The 17137-nt window shown below is 36.7% G+C and overlaps 2 protein-coding genes across 3 annotated transcripts in view; one reads left to right on the plus strand and one right to left on the minus strand.

Annotated features, from left to right (window-relative positions):
- The first annotated feature begins 1050 nt into the window (after positions 1-1050).
- Positions 1051-1485, plus strand: LOC130218109 (dynein light chain Tctex-type protein 2B). Its single transcript, XM_056450147.1, has one exon. The coding sequence runs from the start codon at positions 1051-1053 to the stop codon at positions 1483-1485; it is 435 nt and encodes a 144-aa protein (XP_056306122.1).
- Positions 1486-1594: 109 nt separating this feature from the next.
- ift140 (intraflagellar transport 140 homolog (Chlamydomonas)) overlaps positions 1595-17137 on the minus strand; it is a 75410-nt gene continuing 59867 nt past the window's right edge. For both annotated transcript variants that reach the window (XM_056450159.1, XM_056450161.1), the window contains exons 21-29: positions 16613-16708; positions 16393-16525; positions 13907-14179; positions 13644-13826; positions 12276-12482; positions 5034-5246; positions 4786-4952; positions 3390-3531; positions 1595-2178 (exon numbers count right to left, since the gene is read on the minus strand). In XM_056450159.1, the coding sequence (XP_056306134.1) occupies positions 1990-2178; positions 3390-3531; positions 4786-4952; positions 5034-5246; positions 12276-12482; positions 13644-13826; positions 13907-14179; positions 16393-16525; positions 16613-16708 (1603 nt within the window). In that variant the 3' untranslated portion in view covers positions 1595-1989. The remainder of the gene's footprint in view (positions 2179-3389; positions 3532-4785; positions 4953-5033; positions 5247-12275; positions 12483-13643; positions 13827-13906; positions 14180-16392; positions 16526-16612; positions 16709-17137) is intronic.

Consider the following 17137-nt stretch of genomic DNA (forward strand, 5'->3'; position numbering starts at 1 on the left):
AAATAAAAAAAACACGTTTAATTAAAAAACTTATGTCAATGATAATAAAATATTTAGGATTGCAAAAAATAAACAATTGTCCTATTATGCAGTTACCGCAATTTTCATTGCACACTCATTAATTTTGCTCTTTTCTGCTGTCATTTATTGCACATCTGGAATCTTTGCTTGCAGGTTGAGATTTTTTGCTTGAGTTGAAAAGTTTTGCACCCATGAATGCCGGAGTTAATTTTGTGTCTTTATTAAGACACATAAAATTGCATAAAATGGCAATAGTTTATTTTTTGAAATGTGAATTTAATTAAATGTTTTTTTTATTATTTGAAATCTTTTATTATTTTTAAAATTTCATTGTACCTAATTTTGGTCAAAAACTTCATGTTTGTTTGAATAATAAAAGACACAAAATGAACTCCGAAACTTTTCAACTCACAAGCAAAAAATTTCAACCTGCAAGCAAAGATTCCAGATGTGCAATAAATGACAGCAGAAAAGAGCAAAATTAATGAGTGTGCAATGAAAATTGTGGTAACTGCATAATAGGACAATTGTTTATTTTTGGCAATCCTAAATATTTTATTATCATTGACATAAGTTTTTTAATTAAACGTGTTTTTTATTTGAAATCTTTTTTAATTACTACATACTTAATTTTTCTTTAAAATTAAATATTTTTGATTGAATAATAAAGAAATAAAACTAACTCCACAACCCAACAGTATCAAAGTTTTAACTGAAAACGAATCAGTCTTGATGTGCAAATGAGTCTCTAAATGACTTTTATTAGACGCATAACGTAGTAAACGAAACTGAAACTAAGTTCGAAAGAATCGATTCACTGAAAGAATCAGAATCACCACACTGTCGCTAAACGCTTTAGTCAAACATGATGATTTTTGAAAATCCGCCTCTAGCTTTTACTTCTCCGCACGCGCGACGAGTTTCTTGCGTCAGGTGAGATTAAATCGTACTGTTCACAAACAAACAACCTAAATCAATTAATAATAATAAATAATAATAATAGCTGTTTATCTACAAAGGTCTGCAGCCATGTCACGTTCAAAGATACCCGATACGGATCATTTCATCAGCAACACAGATGCTGATACTGGAGGACAACACGAGTCTGGCGACGAACAAGCTGTGCCTGATAATTATGAACTGGAACATTTGCGCAAATTCCAGCCTTTTCTGGTTCGGGAGAAATGTGAAGAACTGCTCAGAGAAGCATTTGGAGGAATAAAATACGACCACGACAGGTGCCGTTCAATCTCAGAGAACTTGAGAGCGAAAATGCTGGATCTCTTAAAAACGTTGTTCGACCGTTACCGGTTTATAGTTCAAATCGTAACAGGCGGGAAAGCTGGCCAATCAGTGCTGACTAATTTCGAGGCTGTGTGGGACACCGACTTCGACGATTACTTCATGATTACCTACAAACAACAAGATCTATACGCCTTTGTAATGATTTTCGCGATTTACTGAAGTAATATACATAAAATGTATGTTGTCATACATAAAATGCATAACCAATTTGGACATTTTACTTAGAGAGATGTAGAGCTATTGCAATTTACTCAAAAACACAATATAATTAAATAAACATAGAAAATATTTATTAAAATGTGTACAATATATATGATACAAAGATTGTTGAACAAGTCTGGTCTTTAAATAATTTGTAAATTGTACAAAACGACTCGAATATAGTGGTCCCGTGTCATTCTTGATTAAAAGGCCACACACGTCAAATATGTAAATGCATTCTGGGCAAACAAGCTACTCTACTTAAGGCAACCTGCAAAATGGCTTTAACAAAATCACACATCATCTACCAAAAACATCCCATCTGCTAGACTGGCAGTCCAATAGAAATATGGCACATTTTAGGAAAAATGGAGGAGTAAACCAAGATTTGATAGGGAGACTTCAGTAGACTAGTTGTGTTTTTTTGTGTGAAATGGATGTAGTGTCTTGTGGGAATTGTTGTCAATGATTGATGTTTTCATCTTCCTCCACCTCTTCATCGTCATCAGCAGCAGCATGTGTGTTGGTATCTTTGTAGACCAGGCGGATTCCAGCAGCATTTTGTAAAGCCTCCAGACTGTTTTGACTCACATACATGCTCAGGTTTATTTTGGGATGTGTTGATCTCAATTCCTCTATTTTACTCCATGCCTAATGGAAAAAAAAATGTAAATATAATTTTACTTTAAATGGATTTGTGTGAAGAAAACATCCTAAAGTAGGCTTGAGACATGCAGATAAAATAATACAAAAACATATCAGAAAATAAATCAGGTATAGAAACAAAAGCTACAAGCGAGCCAGATGTTGTCAATGCATTTAAACCGAGCAAACATCGACATCTTGTCTGAAACAAGGCTAAATTTGGGCAGTCATTTAAAATCTAACAGACATCTAACAATAGTCCAAAAACAGACTAGTAATCAAATACCTAGTAATGAATGACTACACAAGTGAAGTCTTTCTAATCTGTCTATTAGTTTTGGTTTTAGACTATTGTTCGAGGTCTACTAAATTTTCACGGACAGACCTAGTTTAGCTCTACTTTAGCCAAGACTTCTGTTTGGATGCCTATTAGATGTCTTTAAAAAATAAAACTGCTTGGTGGATTGGTAGGCAATGTGACATACATGCTTGTCAACCTTTAAACACTTCTAGGAGTAAACTAGAGATCGCTTTTGTAGAGTAAATACATATGCGGTTGAATAGCCCCAATCTGTGCTGAGATTGACTACGTTTTCAAGGACATCAGTAATCGAATAATTTGCCTTACTCTAATTAAGACAATAATAAGATTAAGGCATTTATATGAGCTTTTTGAATGTTCCTTTCATGATCCCGTTTTACATGTTATGTACATAATTTGATTAACGTCATTGTGTCACCATGTCATCTACGTTTCCACCAGAGTTTTATGTCATTTCGGGAGTTTCATTTTTAATTTGTCGACTTTAATTGCAGTTTGGCACTTTCACTTTCATTCAGGAACATTTCATACATGCCCCCATACTCCACATGTCTTAATTCGATTTCTCCTTTCGATTATGACCTTAATCGAATTAAATTAATCAAAAATCGCTGTTTACATGGTAGATTCTTAATCAGAGTACTGTCTTAATCGTATTAAAATCAAATTATTAGTATCCATGTAAACGTACTTATTGACGTAATTCTTAAACTTTATATGACATATTATTATGCTTTTAAGGATCCTGATTTTTGCACGAACCCTCAGTGTTCGCTGTAGTCATCTACATCTTTAATGAGAGTGAGACTACTTGTGGAACTTGTAAAAACAAGTGCACACAGATTCTGAGCGCGTGTATCCCCAAAAACACAACATGCTATGAATAAACAGAGACCTGTGTGAAGTTGCCATGATGGCAGTAATGTTCCACCAGGAAGCCGTACACATCTCCAACACGCACTGCTGGATCCAGATCCTTCTCTTCCAGCAGAGACTCGCACAAACGCACTGCTTCTACCGGATCCTCCTCATGCATTCTAAAAATACATAAATAAACTTGAAAGGTGCTGTGTGTAAGTATTTGAATCTTCCAAAGCATTAAAATACCACAATATGTTTGGAAATATTTAAGAAACATGCTAAGTGAACATAGCTGTTTATCCGAAAAAAACTGCTTAAGTCAGTTATTCTGCTTTGAAATTGTGTTGTGTTGGAACGTCTGTCTTTGTTTTGGTCTTTGTAACTCCGCCCACAGCCAGTTTACCCAATTCAAATTATACCACCATATTTTATTTCAGTCATGAAGGCTGCCTCAATGTATGCAGAAAATGTATGAAAAGAAAATGTGACCATCAGAGGACAGAAGCCGCCTCTGAAATGAGATTCAATTGCAAAAATGCACATGATGTAGTTTTTAATTAGCAAATAATATAAATATTACAAAGGTAAAGATTAGCTGAGCAACTTCCAGTGCACGGGTGGATCACAAGACATGCTCGCTCCTGTTCATGTTGTCAAGTTGGCAACCTGCATGTGCATCGAGTTGTCTGAGGAGGGGATGTGTAATAAAACCCCTCTCCGATATTTTCAATTTGGACTGGAATAATAAATCCTGCAGACTTTTAGAGCAATGTTGCTTGGCTACTTTCCTACTTGGATCAGGCAATAAATTGTATCTGGATGCAGATCCCCTTATTAGTTGCCCTACGCCTTACCTGGTTGCCTACTGACGGCGGCATTGCTCAAAAAGCTGCCCTGTGATTGTAATTCTTTTCCCCTTTCCTCTTTTATATGCCCTAAAGATGTTTTTTTGTTCTCTACATGTATTTAAAACCATTATAGTAGCTAGAAATTGATGCACTGACATAGTCAGTGGTTAGCATTGTCGCCTCACAGCAAGAAGGTTGCTGGTTCGAGTCTCGGCTGGGCCAGCTGGCATTTCTGTGTGGAGTTTGCATGTTCTCCCCGTGTCCCCTCTATAGGTGAATTGGATTAACTAAAATGGCTGTAGATTATGATTGTGTGTGCATGTGAGAATGTAAAGGTGTTTCCCAGTACTGGGTTGCGGCTGGAAGGGCATGCGTTGCGTAAAACATATGCCGGAAGAGTTGGTGGTTCATTCCACTGTGTAAACCCCTGATAAATAAGGCACTAAGCCAAAGGAAAATGAATGTACTTTAGACAATGTTGTATTCTTTAATAGTAACCTGCCCTGTGTATCGTCACCCTTGTAGGTGTCTGCACAGATGTTAACAGAACACACAATTAAACCGTTCATATTTCACCATTACCTTCGTGCCTGAATGAACCTCTTGATAAGTCCGAGTCTGTGAGTCAGTATGAGCAGTTTGCCATCAGCCTCTTCTCCGCTGCGACCTTTTGCTTTAGTTAAACATTTACATGCCTCAGTCAGAGCGCCGTAAGCCTTCTCATAATTCTGATAATCATCTATTTCCACCTGTGCACACCACAGACTGCATTTAAGTATAACTGAGTATTGTATGAGTTTTCCGGGTGCTGTGTGGTGCTCTCAACATACCTCGGCACAGGCCTCATAGAAACCAGCCAGCAGCTCGAGTGCCCGTCCTTTTGTGTAGAAGCTAATGATGTTCTTCATGATCTCCGCGTCGTTCCTCCAGTCCAGTGACTGCAGGTAGTTGGCTGCCATTACATAAATCTCCTTCTGTCTGGAAACGCCAGCGAAAAAGACAATTTTCTCCGTATCTCCCGATTTCAGCAGCGCTCGCATCGCCTGTCAAAGACAAGAACAGAACAGAAGAGCTTTGCTTTTAGAAGAGGCTGGCGAAAAGGTTTCAGGTGGAGAGAAGATACACAAATGGTCATTAAACAAAACTAGATATTAAAGTTTGAGGACAAACTTTATGGTGGCTTGAAAAGCCGAGTCTAAAAGTTTGAAGTCGTTTTAAAGTGTAAACTAGCATGATTCTAGCATGAATTAGCATGATTCTAGCATGAATTAGCATGTAACTAGCATGATTCTAGGATGAATTAGCATGATCCTAGCATGAATTTGCATGTAACTAGCATGATTATAGCATGGATTAGCATGTATTAGCATGTTGTTAGCATGATTCTAGCATGAATTAGCATGTTTCTAGCATAGTTCTAGCATGAATTAGCATGTTATTAGCATGATTCTAGCATGAATTAGCATGTTTCTAGCATAGTTCTAGCATGAATTAGCATGTTATTAGCATGATTCTAGCATGAATTAGCATGTTATTAGCATGATTCTAGCATGAATTAGCATGTTATTAGCATGATTCTAGCAGGAATTAGCATGTAACTAGCATGATTCTAGCATGAATTAGCATGTTACTAGCATGATTCTAGCATGTTACTAGCATGTTACTAGCATGTTTCTAGCATGAATTAGCATGTTACTAGCATGATTCTAGCATGAATTAGCATGTAACTAGCATGATTCTAGCATGAATTAGCATGTTACTAGCATGTTTCTAGCATGAATTAGCATGATTCTAGCATGAATTAGCATGTTACTAGCGTGTTTCTAGCATGAATTAGCATGTTTCTAGCATGAATTAGCATGTTATTAGCATGAATTAGCATGTTATTAGCATGATTCTAGCATGAATTAGCATGTTACTAGCATAAATTAGCATGTTATTAGCATGATTCTAGCATGAATTAGCATGTTACTAGCATGATTCTAGCATGAATTAGCATGATTCTAGCATGAATTAGCATGTTACTAGCATGATTCTAGCATGAATTAGCATGTTACTAGCATGTTTCTAGCATAAATTAGCATGTTACTAGCATGATTCTAGCATGAATTAGTATGTTACTAGCATGATTCTAGCATAAATTAGCATGTTATTAGCATGATTCTAGCATGAATTAGCATGTTACTAGCATGATTCTAGCATGAATTAGCATGTTACTAGCATGTTTCTAGCATGAATTAGCATGTTACTAGCATGATTCTAGCATGAATTAGCATGTTACTAGCATGTCTGGAGCATGAATTAGCATGTTACTAGCATGTCTCTAGCATGAATTAGCATGTTATTAGCATGAATTAGCATGTTTCTAGCATGAATTAGCATGTTATTAGCATGATTCTAGCATGAATTAGCATGTTACTAGCATGTTTCTAGCATGAATTAGCATGTTACTAGCATGTTTCTAGCATGAATTAGCATGTTACTAGCATGAATTAGCATGTTACTAGCATGATTCTAGCATGAATTAGCATGTTACTAGCATGATTCTAGCATGAATTAGCATGTTACTAGCATGAGTCTAGCATGAATTAGCATGTTACTAGCATGATTCTAGCTTGGATTAGCATGTTACTAGCATGATTCTAACATGAATTAGCATGTTACTAGCATGTTTCCAGCATGAATTAGCATGTTACTAGCATGATTCTAGCATGTTACTAGCATGTTTCTAGCATGAATTAGCATGTTACTAGCATGTTTCTAGCATGAATTAGCATATTGTTAGCATGATTCTAGCATGAATTAGCATGTTTCTAGCATGAATTAGCATGTAACTAGCATGATTCTAGCATTTATTAGCATGTAACTAGCATGTTACTAGCATGATTCTAGCATGAATCAGCTTGTTTCTAGCATGAATTAGCATGTTGTTGGCATGATTCTAGCATGAATTAGCATGTTACTAGCATGACTAGCATGTCACTATCGTGTTGCTAGCACCTTTCTAGCAAGATTAGCATGTCAGTAGGATGTTAAAACTGTTAGCGTGTGTTAGAATAGCTAGTCACAGTCTCTGGGACAGTTGCTAGGGTGCTGAAATTGGTTGCTAGGGAGTGGCTAGTAAGTTTAAAGGTAATCAGTGATTGGCTGCTGGCTAGACTGAGTTGAATGAGGCCAGACTCTAGTCTGTAGGACAGTCTGATGCAGAGTTATGAGCTCACAAAGGTTGATCCAATGTTAAGTAAATGGGAGTCTTTTACAATGGAAGTCTATGGGACAGTTGCTAGGGTGCTGTAAGTGGTTGCTAGGGAGTGGCTAGTAAGTTAAAAAGTCATCAGTTATTGGCTGCTGGCTAGACTGAGTTAAATGAGTCCAGTTAGAAGTCTGTAGGACAGTCTGATGCAGAGTTATGAGCTCACAAAGTTTGACCCAATGTTAAGTCAATGGGACTTTTGGGATTTTTCTGGGTCGTTTTTCGGAAAACCCAAGGTCGGATCAGTTAGAAAAGATATAGCAACCCGAGTCAGACCAGTTTGAAGGTTTGACGAAAGTTTGAAGTATGTAGCTTGAAAGGCCTAGGAGGAGATACACTTAGAAATTAGTCTCAGAAGAAGAAGAAGAAGAAGAAGAAGAAGAAGAAGAAGAACTAGATATTAAAGTTTGAGGACAAACTTTATGGTGGCTTGAAAAGCCGAGTCTGAATTAGCATGTTACTAGCATGAATTAGCAAGTAACTAGCATGATTCTAACATAAATTAGCATGTAACTAGCATGTTACTAGCATGTTTCTAGCATGAATTAGCATGAATTAGCATGTTACTAGCATGTTTCTAGCATGAGTTAGCATGTTACTAGCATGTTTCTAGCATGAATTAGCATGTTACTAGCATGATTCTAGCATGAATTAGCATGTTACTAGCATGTTTCTAGCATGAATTAGCATGTTACTAGCATGTTATTAGCATGATTCTAGCATGAATTAACATGTTTCTAGCATGAATTAGCATGTTATTAGCATGATTCTAGCATGAATTAGCATGTTACTAGCATGATTCTAGCATGAATTAGCATGTTACTAGCATGATTCTAGCATGAATTAGCATGTTACTAGCATGTTTCTAGCACGAATTGGCATGTTACTAGCATGTTTCTAGCATGATTTAGCATGGTATTAGCATGATTCTAGCATGAATTAGCATGTTTCTAGCATGAATTAGCATGTTATTAGCATGATTCTAGCATGAATTAGCATGTTACTAGCATGATTCTAGCATGAATTAGCATGTTTCTAGCATGAATTAGCATGTTACTAGCATGATTCTAGCATGAATTAGCATGTTACTAGCATGTTTCTAGCATGAATTAGCATGTTATTAGCATGATTCTAGCATGAATTAGCATGTTACTAGCATGATTTTAGCATGAATTAGCATGTTACTAGCATGATTCTAGCATGAATTAGCATGTTACTAGCATGATTCTAGCATGGATTAGCATGTAACTAGCATGATTCTAGCATGAATTACCATGTTACTATCATGTTTCTAGCATGAATTAGCATGTTATTAGCATGATTCTAGCATGAATTAGCATGTTACTAGCATGATTCTAGCATGAATTAGCATGTTACTAGCATGTTTCTAGCATGAATTAGCATGTTACTAGCATGATTCTAGCATGAATTAGCATGTTACTAGCATGTTTCTAGCATTAATTAGCATGTTACTAGCATGTTTCTAGCATGAATTAGCATGTTATTAGCATGATTCTAGCATGAATTAGCATGTTTCTAGCATGAATTAGCATGTTATTAGCATGATTCTAGCATGTTATTAGCATGATTCTAGCATGAATTAGCATGTTACTAGCATGATTTTAGCATGAATTAGCATGTTACTAGCATGATTCTAGCATGAATTAGCATGTTACTAGCATGATTCTAGCATGGATTAGCATGTAACTAGCATGATTCTAGCATGAATTACCATGTTACTATCATGTTTCTAGCATGAATTAGCATGTTATTAGCATGATTCTAGCATGAATTAGCATGTTACTAGCATGATTCTAGCATGAATTAGCATGTTACTAGCATGTTTCTAGCATGAATTAGCATGTTACTAGCATGATTCTAGCATGAATTAGCATGTTACTAGCATGTTTCTAGCATTAATTAGCATGTTACTAGCATGTTTCTAGCATGAATTAGCATGTTATTAGCATGATTCTAGCATGAATTAGCATGTTTCTAGCATGAATTAGCATGTTATTAGCATGATTCTAGCATGAATTAGCATGTTACTAGCATGATTCTAGCATGAATTAGCATGTTACTAGCATGTTTCTAGCATGAATTAGCATGTTACTAGCATGATTCTAGCATGAATTAGCATGTTACTAGCATGATTCTAGCATGAATTAGCATTTTACTAGCATGATTCTAGCATGAATTAGCATGTTACTAGCATGATTCTAGCATGGATTAGCATGTTACTAGCATGTTTCTAGCATGAATTAGCATGTTACTAGCATGTTTCTAGCATGAATTAGCATGTTACTAGCATGATTCTAGCATGAATTAGCATGTTACTAGCATGTTTCTAGCATGAATTAGCATGTTACTAGCATGATTCTAGCATGAATTAGCATGTTACTAGCATGATTCTAGCATGAATTAGCATGTTATTAGCATGATTCTAGCATGAATTAGCATGTTACTAGCATGATTCTAGCATGTTACTAGCATGTTTCTAGCATGAATTAGCATGTTATTAGCATGTTATTAGCATGTTTATAGCATGAATTAGCATGTCGTTAGCATGATTCTAGCATGAATTAGCATGTTTCTAGCATGAATTAGCATGTAACTAGCATGATTCTAGCATTAATTAGCATGTAACTAGCATGTTACTAGCATGATTCTAGCATGAGTCAGCTTGTTTCTAGCATGAATTAGCATGTTGTTAGCATGATTCTAGCATGAATTAGCATGTTACTAGCATGACTAGCATGTCACTATCGTGTTGCTAGCACCTTTCTAGCAAGATTAGCATGTCAGTAGGATGTTAAAACTGTTAGCGTGTGTTAGAATAGCTAGTCACAGTCTCTGGGACAGTTGCTAGGGTGCTGAAATTGGTTGCTAGGGAGTGGCTAGTAAGTTTAAAGGTAATCAGTGATTGGCTGCTGGCTAGACTGAGTTGAATGAGGCCAGTTAGAAGTCTGTAGGACAGTCTGATGCAGAGTTATGAGCTCACAAAGGTTGATCCAATGTTAAGTCAATGGGAGTCTTTTACAATGGAAGTCTATGGGACAGTTGCTAGGGTGCTGTAAGTGGTTGCTAGGGAGTGGCTAGTAAGTTAAAAAGTCATCAGTTATTGGCTGCTGGCTAGACTGAGTTAAATGAGTCCAGTTAGAAGTCTGTAGGACAGTCTGATGCAGAGTTATGAGCTCACAAAGTTTGACCCAATGTTAAGTCAATGGGACTTTTGGGTTTTTTCTGGGTCGTTTTTCGGAAAACCCAAGGTCGGATCAGTTAGAAAAGATATAGCAACCCGAGTCAGACCAGTTTGAAGGTTTGACGAAAGTTTGAAGTATGTAGCTTGAAAGGCCTAGGAGGAGATACACTTAGAAATTAGTCTCAGAAGAATAAGAAGAAGAAGAAGAAGAAGAAGAAGAAGAATAATAATAAGTTTAAGATAGATAACAATATGCTGGCTTTTCAAGCCACCATAATAATAAGTTTAAGATAGATAACAGTATGCTGGCTTTTCAAGCCACCATAATTAGATCTACAGCGAGGGAAATAAGTATTGAACACGTCATGTATTTTACTGGGAATAATACTTCTAAAGGAGCTGCTGACGTGGAATTGAACTACGTCTTGTTAAATACCAAAAACAATACAAGCAAAACAAAAAGATCTAAAAAATAAGTTCTGTGTAAGAACTGAACTACTGAAATGTCTTAAATACTTTATATAAAAGGCTTTTTTGGTGACGGCAGCTTAAAGACGCCTCTCAAATGGAGATTGAAGTCTCATGCATTGCTCAGATGTGAGTTTTTCACAGACTTCACAGAGTGTAAACATCTTGATGGTTCTGTGGGTCTCGTCTATCAAATCTGATCTTTAATTTGTATTTTCTATTGGATTCAGGTCAGGTGATTGGCTGGGCCATTCTACAGCTTGATATTCTTTCTCTGAAAGCATTTGAGACTCTTCTTGGCTGTGTTTTAGATCATTGTCTTGCTGAAATGTCCACCCTGGCTTCATCTTCATCATCCTGCTAATGTAGATGTTGGACTGAAGCAGCTGATATTCATGTACACTGAGGAAGGGCAGAGGCTTGCTGAAGAACAACTGAGAGATTTCAGCTGCTGTCTGGGCTTTTGCTGCCTTTCTACACCTCTCTTTCTTCATGTGTTCAATACTTTTTACCTATGTCATTTTATTTTATTATCCATAGCTTAATTTGTAAACTAATTAGATTTGTTTTCTTTGCATATATGGATTTCTTTCGTTTCTATCAACACCCAGTGAAAATTTCACTGCACCTTTAGAAATATGTTTTCTGAGAAAAATGGTGACGTGTTCAATACTTGTATTCCCCGCTGTATGAATACAAATATGAAAACACATAATAGGTTTAAAGGGATTTTTCAGATAGCCTGTAATGTAAATAAAATGCATTTAAACTATAAGTTTTCACTTTATATCTCCCAGTAACGTTTTGAATTTTAATTCAATGTAACACAATAATGACTGAGAGATTAAGAAATTAATGTTCCTTAAAAAATAGTACAATGTATAGTTTTTTCCAGCAAAGTTTGATCATTAAGAGTCTTTAAAAAGTCATGTAAAATTCCCATAGATTATGATTTATAGGATTGATCTGAGAAGAAATTAAAGAGAGTGTAATGACACGAAACTAGCAGTTATGTGTGATAAAGATGGGATCAGTTGAATTTCATTGATTTGCATCATAAAGACAATAAAAATACAGTGATTAACCAATGAGAATCAAGTATCTGCCCAGACAAAATGAATGACTGAATAAGCTGTTGATATTTCAAACCTTGATCTTGTTTCCAGCTTGTGTGTATTTCTTTGTGGCTAGGTGGTAGTTTCCCTGCCGCATGCAGCAGTCTGCGATTTTTTCCAGCAGCTCTTTCCTCCCGGCCTCCGACATAAGAGTTGAGTCTTTCGGCACCGTCAGACTTTCAGCCAGATCTTCAGTGATGGTCAAACTCTGGTCCAAACACAACTGGAGCGCCTCATGGTACTACAAACACAGATTCATATGCGTACACTTATAAAACATTTAAAAAGGGTTTGCATATATGGATATTATGGGAATATAAATCAAAGTTATTTTAGTAAACGAAAACTACGGCTAAAACTAGTGCTCAATCTGTTTTCATTAACTGATAAATTTGCAATTAATTAAAAACTAAAAGTAAACAAAACAGGTTGAATGGTGGCTCAACAAGAAGGTCGCTGGTTCGAGTCCTAGCTGGTCCATTTGGCATTTCTGTGTGTTTGCATGTTCTCCCCGTGCTGGCATGGGTTTCCTCCAGGTGCTCTGTTTTCCCCCACAGCCCAAACACATGCAACTATAGGTGAATTGGGTGAACTAAATTGGCTGTAGTGTATGAGTGTGTGTGAGTGTGTGTGTGTGTGAATGAGTGTGTATTGGTGTTTCCCAGTACTGGGTTGCAGCTTGAAGGTCATCTGCTGTGTAAAACATGTGCCGGAATAGTTAGCGGTTCATTCTGCTGTGGCGACCTCTGATAAATAAGGGACTAAGGAATAAATGAATTAAGTAAACAAAACTAACAACAGTCACTGAAAAACTAACTGTTTTAATAACTCATTTCTAATAACGGATTTATTTTATCTTTGCCATGATGACAGTAAATAATATTTGACAAGATATTTTAAAGACACTTTTATACAGCTTAAAGACTTAACTAGGGTAATTAGGTTAACTAGGCAGGTAAGGGTAATTAGGCAAGTTATTGTATAATGATGGTTTGTTCTGTAGACTATCGAAGCAAAACAATTAGCATAAAGAGGCTAATTTTGACCTTAAAAAATGGATTTAAAAAAATTAAAAGCTGCTTTTATTCTAGCCAAAATAAAACAAATAAGACTTTCTCTAGAAGAAAAAATATTATCAGACATACTGTGAAAATTTCTTTGCTCTGTTAAACATCATTTGGGAAATATATGAAAAAGAAAAAAAATTAAAGGGAGGCTAATAATTCTGACTTCAACTGTGTGTGTATATATATATGCGGTAAGAGCTGTTAAAAATAGTTTTTTATCTACAGTAAATAAAAAAAAAACATTGTTAAAATAAAAACTAATTTAATAAATGCAAAATGATCATAACCTTAACATGAACTGATGTTATATGAGGCGGGTTGTGTTGCATGCTCACCTTTTTGGCAGCTACCAGCAATTCCACTGCCTTCTGATACTGAGCGTGTTCTATGAAGAAATCTGAGCAGCGTGCTAATAATGCAGGGTCGCTGGCTTCATTCAAATCCTCTGCAATCAGCTGCAGGGCTCCAAACTGTTCAGTTGCAAAAGCTAGTTCCAGAGCCTTGGAGACATGACCTGCCTGGAAAAGCAGAATGGTGTTATTCTAGCAAACAGCACCACCTAGTGATGAACTTCAACACAACATGTCTTTAGATGTACCTTGTGATAAAGCATAACCGCTCGGTCCATGTGCTTTCCTTTCTCTTCATAATACATGGCTGTGTCCATCATGTCCTCTGGATTGCTAAGCAGTGCCAGATTCATAAGCTGGTCATCCAGGTTGTTCTCTTTACACAATCGTATTGCGTTATTATAGGCTTGTGCGCGTGTATAGAAGTGCACTGATTGGCTGATTTCATCCTGTCCCTCATATTGCCGCGCAACATGATAAGATGCTGCCCTGTTGCCAGTTTCATTGGCAATTTCACTCGCCTGAGAAATAACAAGGTGTTCAATACATCAGGACTTTAAGGTATATTAATATTTGCTTAGCTCACATTGCTAACTTTGTGGTGAACAATTCATCTGTGCATGTCATTAAGAACAAAAAACATTTGCCCTTGTAATCTTTCATAGATATTTACATTAGATGTCGCCTATGCTGTTGTTGTCTCTTGGAAGGAATGCGTCAATAAAGCCGCCATTTTGGTACAGGGTAGCGCTCATTTGAAATGAATGTGGGACCAAGGTGTAGTGGATGACTGGTCATCCGGAGCCAGATATATAAACATAATTACATATATCTATCATCAGGAGTTTTCCTGGTGGGCGGTTTGCAATTTTTTTTAATGACGAAAATTTTAATTGTACATCACTTTTCTATATTGATGGAGGAGTGACCGCACAGTAGAGATCCGCGGATCAGCTGAAATGTCACCAGAATCCGAAGCTTCATACTAATCATCCACCCAACACCTGCCCGAACATAGAATTTTTTGTGATATATACATATTCGTACCCGATAGTCACTTTTAATAATTCTAATTCTTTGTTTTAAGCATGATAATGATGATAGGTCAGTGTGAACCGCTTGTTACAGATTCAGTGAGCTAATCTGCGCATCCCTTGCCAGAGACAACATGGAAGGGGCGTACTGTATATCAAGGCAGCACAGGTCCACACATGCATCCACGTAACTTCCAGTGATATTTTTTTGCTGTCCTGACGAATGTAAGAACTTAAAGTGCTTGTCAGACTTTGACTTGACCGGCCTTTAGATTTAGCACACACATGATGTTTCATATTTGAGCTACCGGTCTTGTGGCTTTCATATAAAGCGCTTTACAGCCGTTGCATAGCCTATTACATACCCAGCACTTGATTCAACTTCGTTAACCTTTGCTAAAACACTCCCATGCGGCACTTTTCTTTCCTTCCTTTTGTTTTGTTTTTAATTCTCCCTTTTTAAGTTTCTCTCGGATCGGTTTCCCCTCCATTTCTGCTTTAACAAATATGTTTAAAAAGTACAAAGCAAAAATCATTAATAATTAAACTCATCCACCCGCAACTAATCTCTTAATGTATTTTTTTATTACCCGACCCGCGGATTATCTGCAGCACCCCCAGATATAACCACCATCTGCGCATCACTACTGCACGGGCATTGTCGACAAAGAGCGTGTGTTTGTCTGCATGGAAATGTATTATCCTCCCAACCCTTCCCGCTTTCACTTCTAATGCTAACAGAGGGAGTGATTCGTTTGTGATTCTCCATTATAAACGACTCGTGTGGACCATCGATATCCCTGCGTATCAATGTGCATATCCACCTTTCTGATCTAAATGGTATATAACATTTGTAATATTCATTAATTTAGGGTACACAGTTTGCACATTGAGGCGCAGGTTATCAGGCACCCTTATAAGTTACTTCAAAAACTAGCCGCTACTCAGCCTACAATAATACAAGTTTCTGGCACCGCAGCGTCTTGTTGTCATTGTTTTTTATGTACATTGTTTGCTGATTTTATTTAACAAAACTAGCATAAGCCTAGTATTTAGTGCAAGTTGGTGCTACTTTGCCTTATGGTCAGAGACTGTTATCGTCAATAACGTTACTTGTTGAGCACAAAAGTTTGCAACATACAAAATCTTTAAAAAATTAATTTTATCTATGAAATGTTCTGCCTTGATGCTTTGACACAGCACACAAGTCCCGCATCTTCAGATTGGCTTTAGTCTTGACTAGTGCGGTTGAATGACTTTTCTCCTGGGAGCCCTGTACAAATACGGCGGCGGTATTGACGCATGCTCATGGTCCGTATGCGATATCTAGTGTATATATCTATGGTAATCTTTATTCCTGTTTGTTTTCAGTTAAATTCTCAGATTAGGTCTGTCTTAGGCATTGGGCATGGCTAACATACTTAAGCACACCCCTCCAGTTGTCAGTTTTGACAACAAACAGAAATGGTGAGGAGTCTGTTAGGTTGTAATAACTCTCCCCAAACCCTTTTCCTGAACTTTCTGAATGAAATGCCTACTTTACAACAACATCCAATTAGCTCACAGTAGCTCACCCACTTTTTAATCTCATTTAATATTCAGTTTCTCTAGGAACTGCATCACAATATGAAAAAAAGCGGTCACAGCTTCCAGTTCATGCGGACTTGAATTCGCACACCAAGGGAATTCCGTGAACGTACCTTTTGAATGTTTCCCAGGTAGCAGTGCACGCGCACTTGAGACAGGTAATCCTGAGCTAAGTCGTAATAATGCAGCGCAGCCTCCATGTCTGATTGGCTCTCCAGATAATGACCCCACCACTTATACAGATCCCTGGCCAATCACGAACAGAGAGTGGAAACATCAGTGAAATGTCAGACTGTAGAGGCCACAGTTATGAAACATTGCAGAGTAACTCACTTGTCCTTCATTTTACTGATGTAAATCTCCAGTGAAACATTATCCTCCATTAACATTCGGGGAACTTCAAACCGATGTGTGTCCGACTTCTCAAAACTAAAAAACAGGTGAAAAAAAGAACAATCACAAACACATTTAGATTTTTTACTTTACTTTTTAGCTTAAAACATTAAAAGACCACTAAAAAATGATCTGTTTTTCTGGATGTACTAGACGAAGTCACTTAGATTCACTGGTACTGGATTCACTGTTATTTAGAGCAGACTAAATGGTCATTTTTTACTTTTCTGAATTTAAAAACATTGGCATTGTGTTGTCTGAAGATTAATATGAACATGTGAAATTAAATTTTCAAGCTAAAAATGAAAAAAATTTTATATTGAGAATTTTCAAGTGGTCTCTTAATCAATAACTGCCTGCAAATTTTAATTATTGTGTTTATTTAATTGACATCACTCACATTAATATAATAATCTCTTTTATTAAAATGTTATATTAATTAGAATGATTTTTGAAGGCTCAAAT

This window comes from Danio aesculapii, chromosome 24 (genome assembly GCF_903798145.1).
Source record: "Danio aesculapii chromosome 24, fDanAes4.1, whole genome shotgun sequence".
In the NCBI taxonomy this organism is placed as follows: domain Eukaryota; kingdom Metazoa; phylum Chordata; class Actinopteri; order Cypriniformes; family Danionidae; genus Danio; species Danio aesculapii.

What these genes read in the sequence shown, in the direction of transcription:
- LOC130218109 (XM_056450147.1), top strand. Translation starts at nt 1,051, where the DNA reads ATGTCACGTTCAAAGATACCCGATACGGATCATTTCATCAGCAACACA.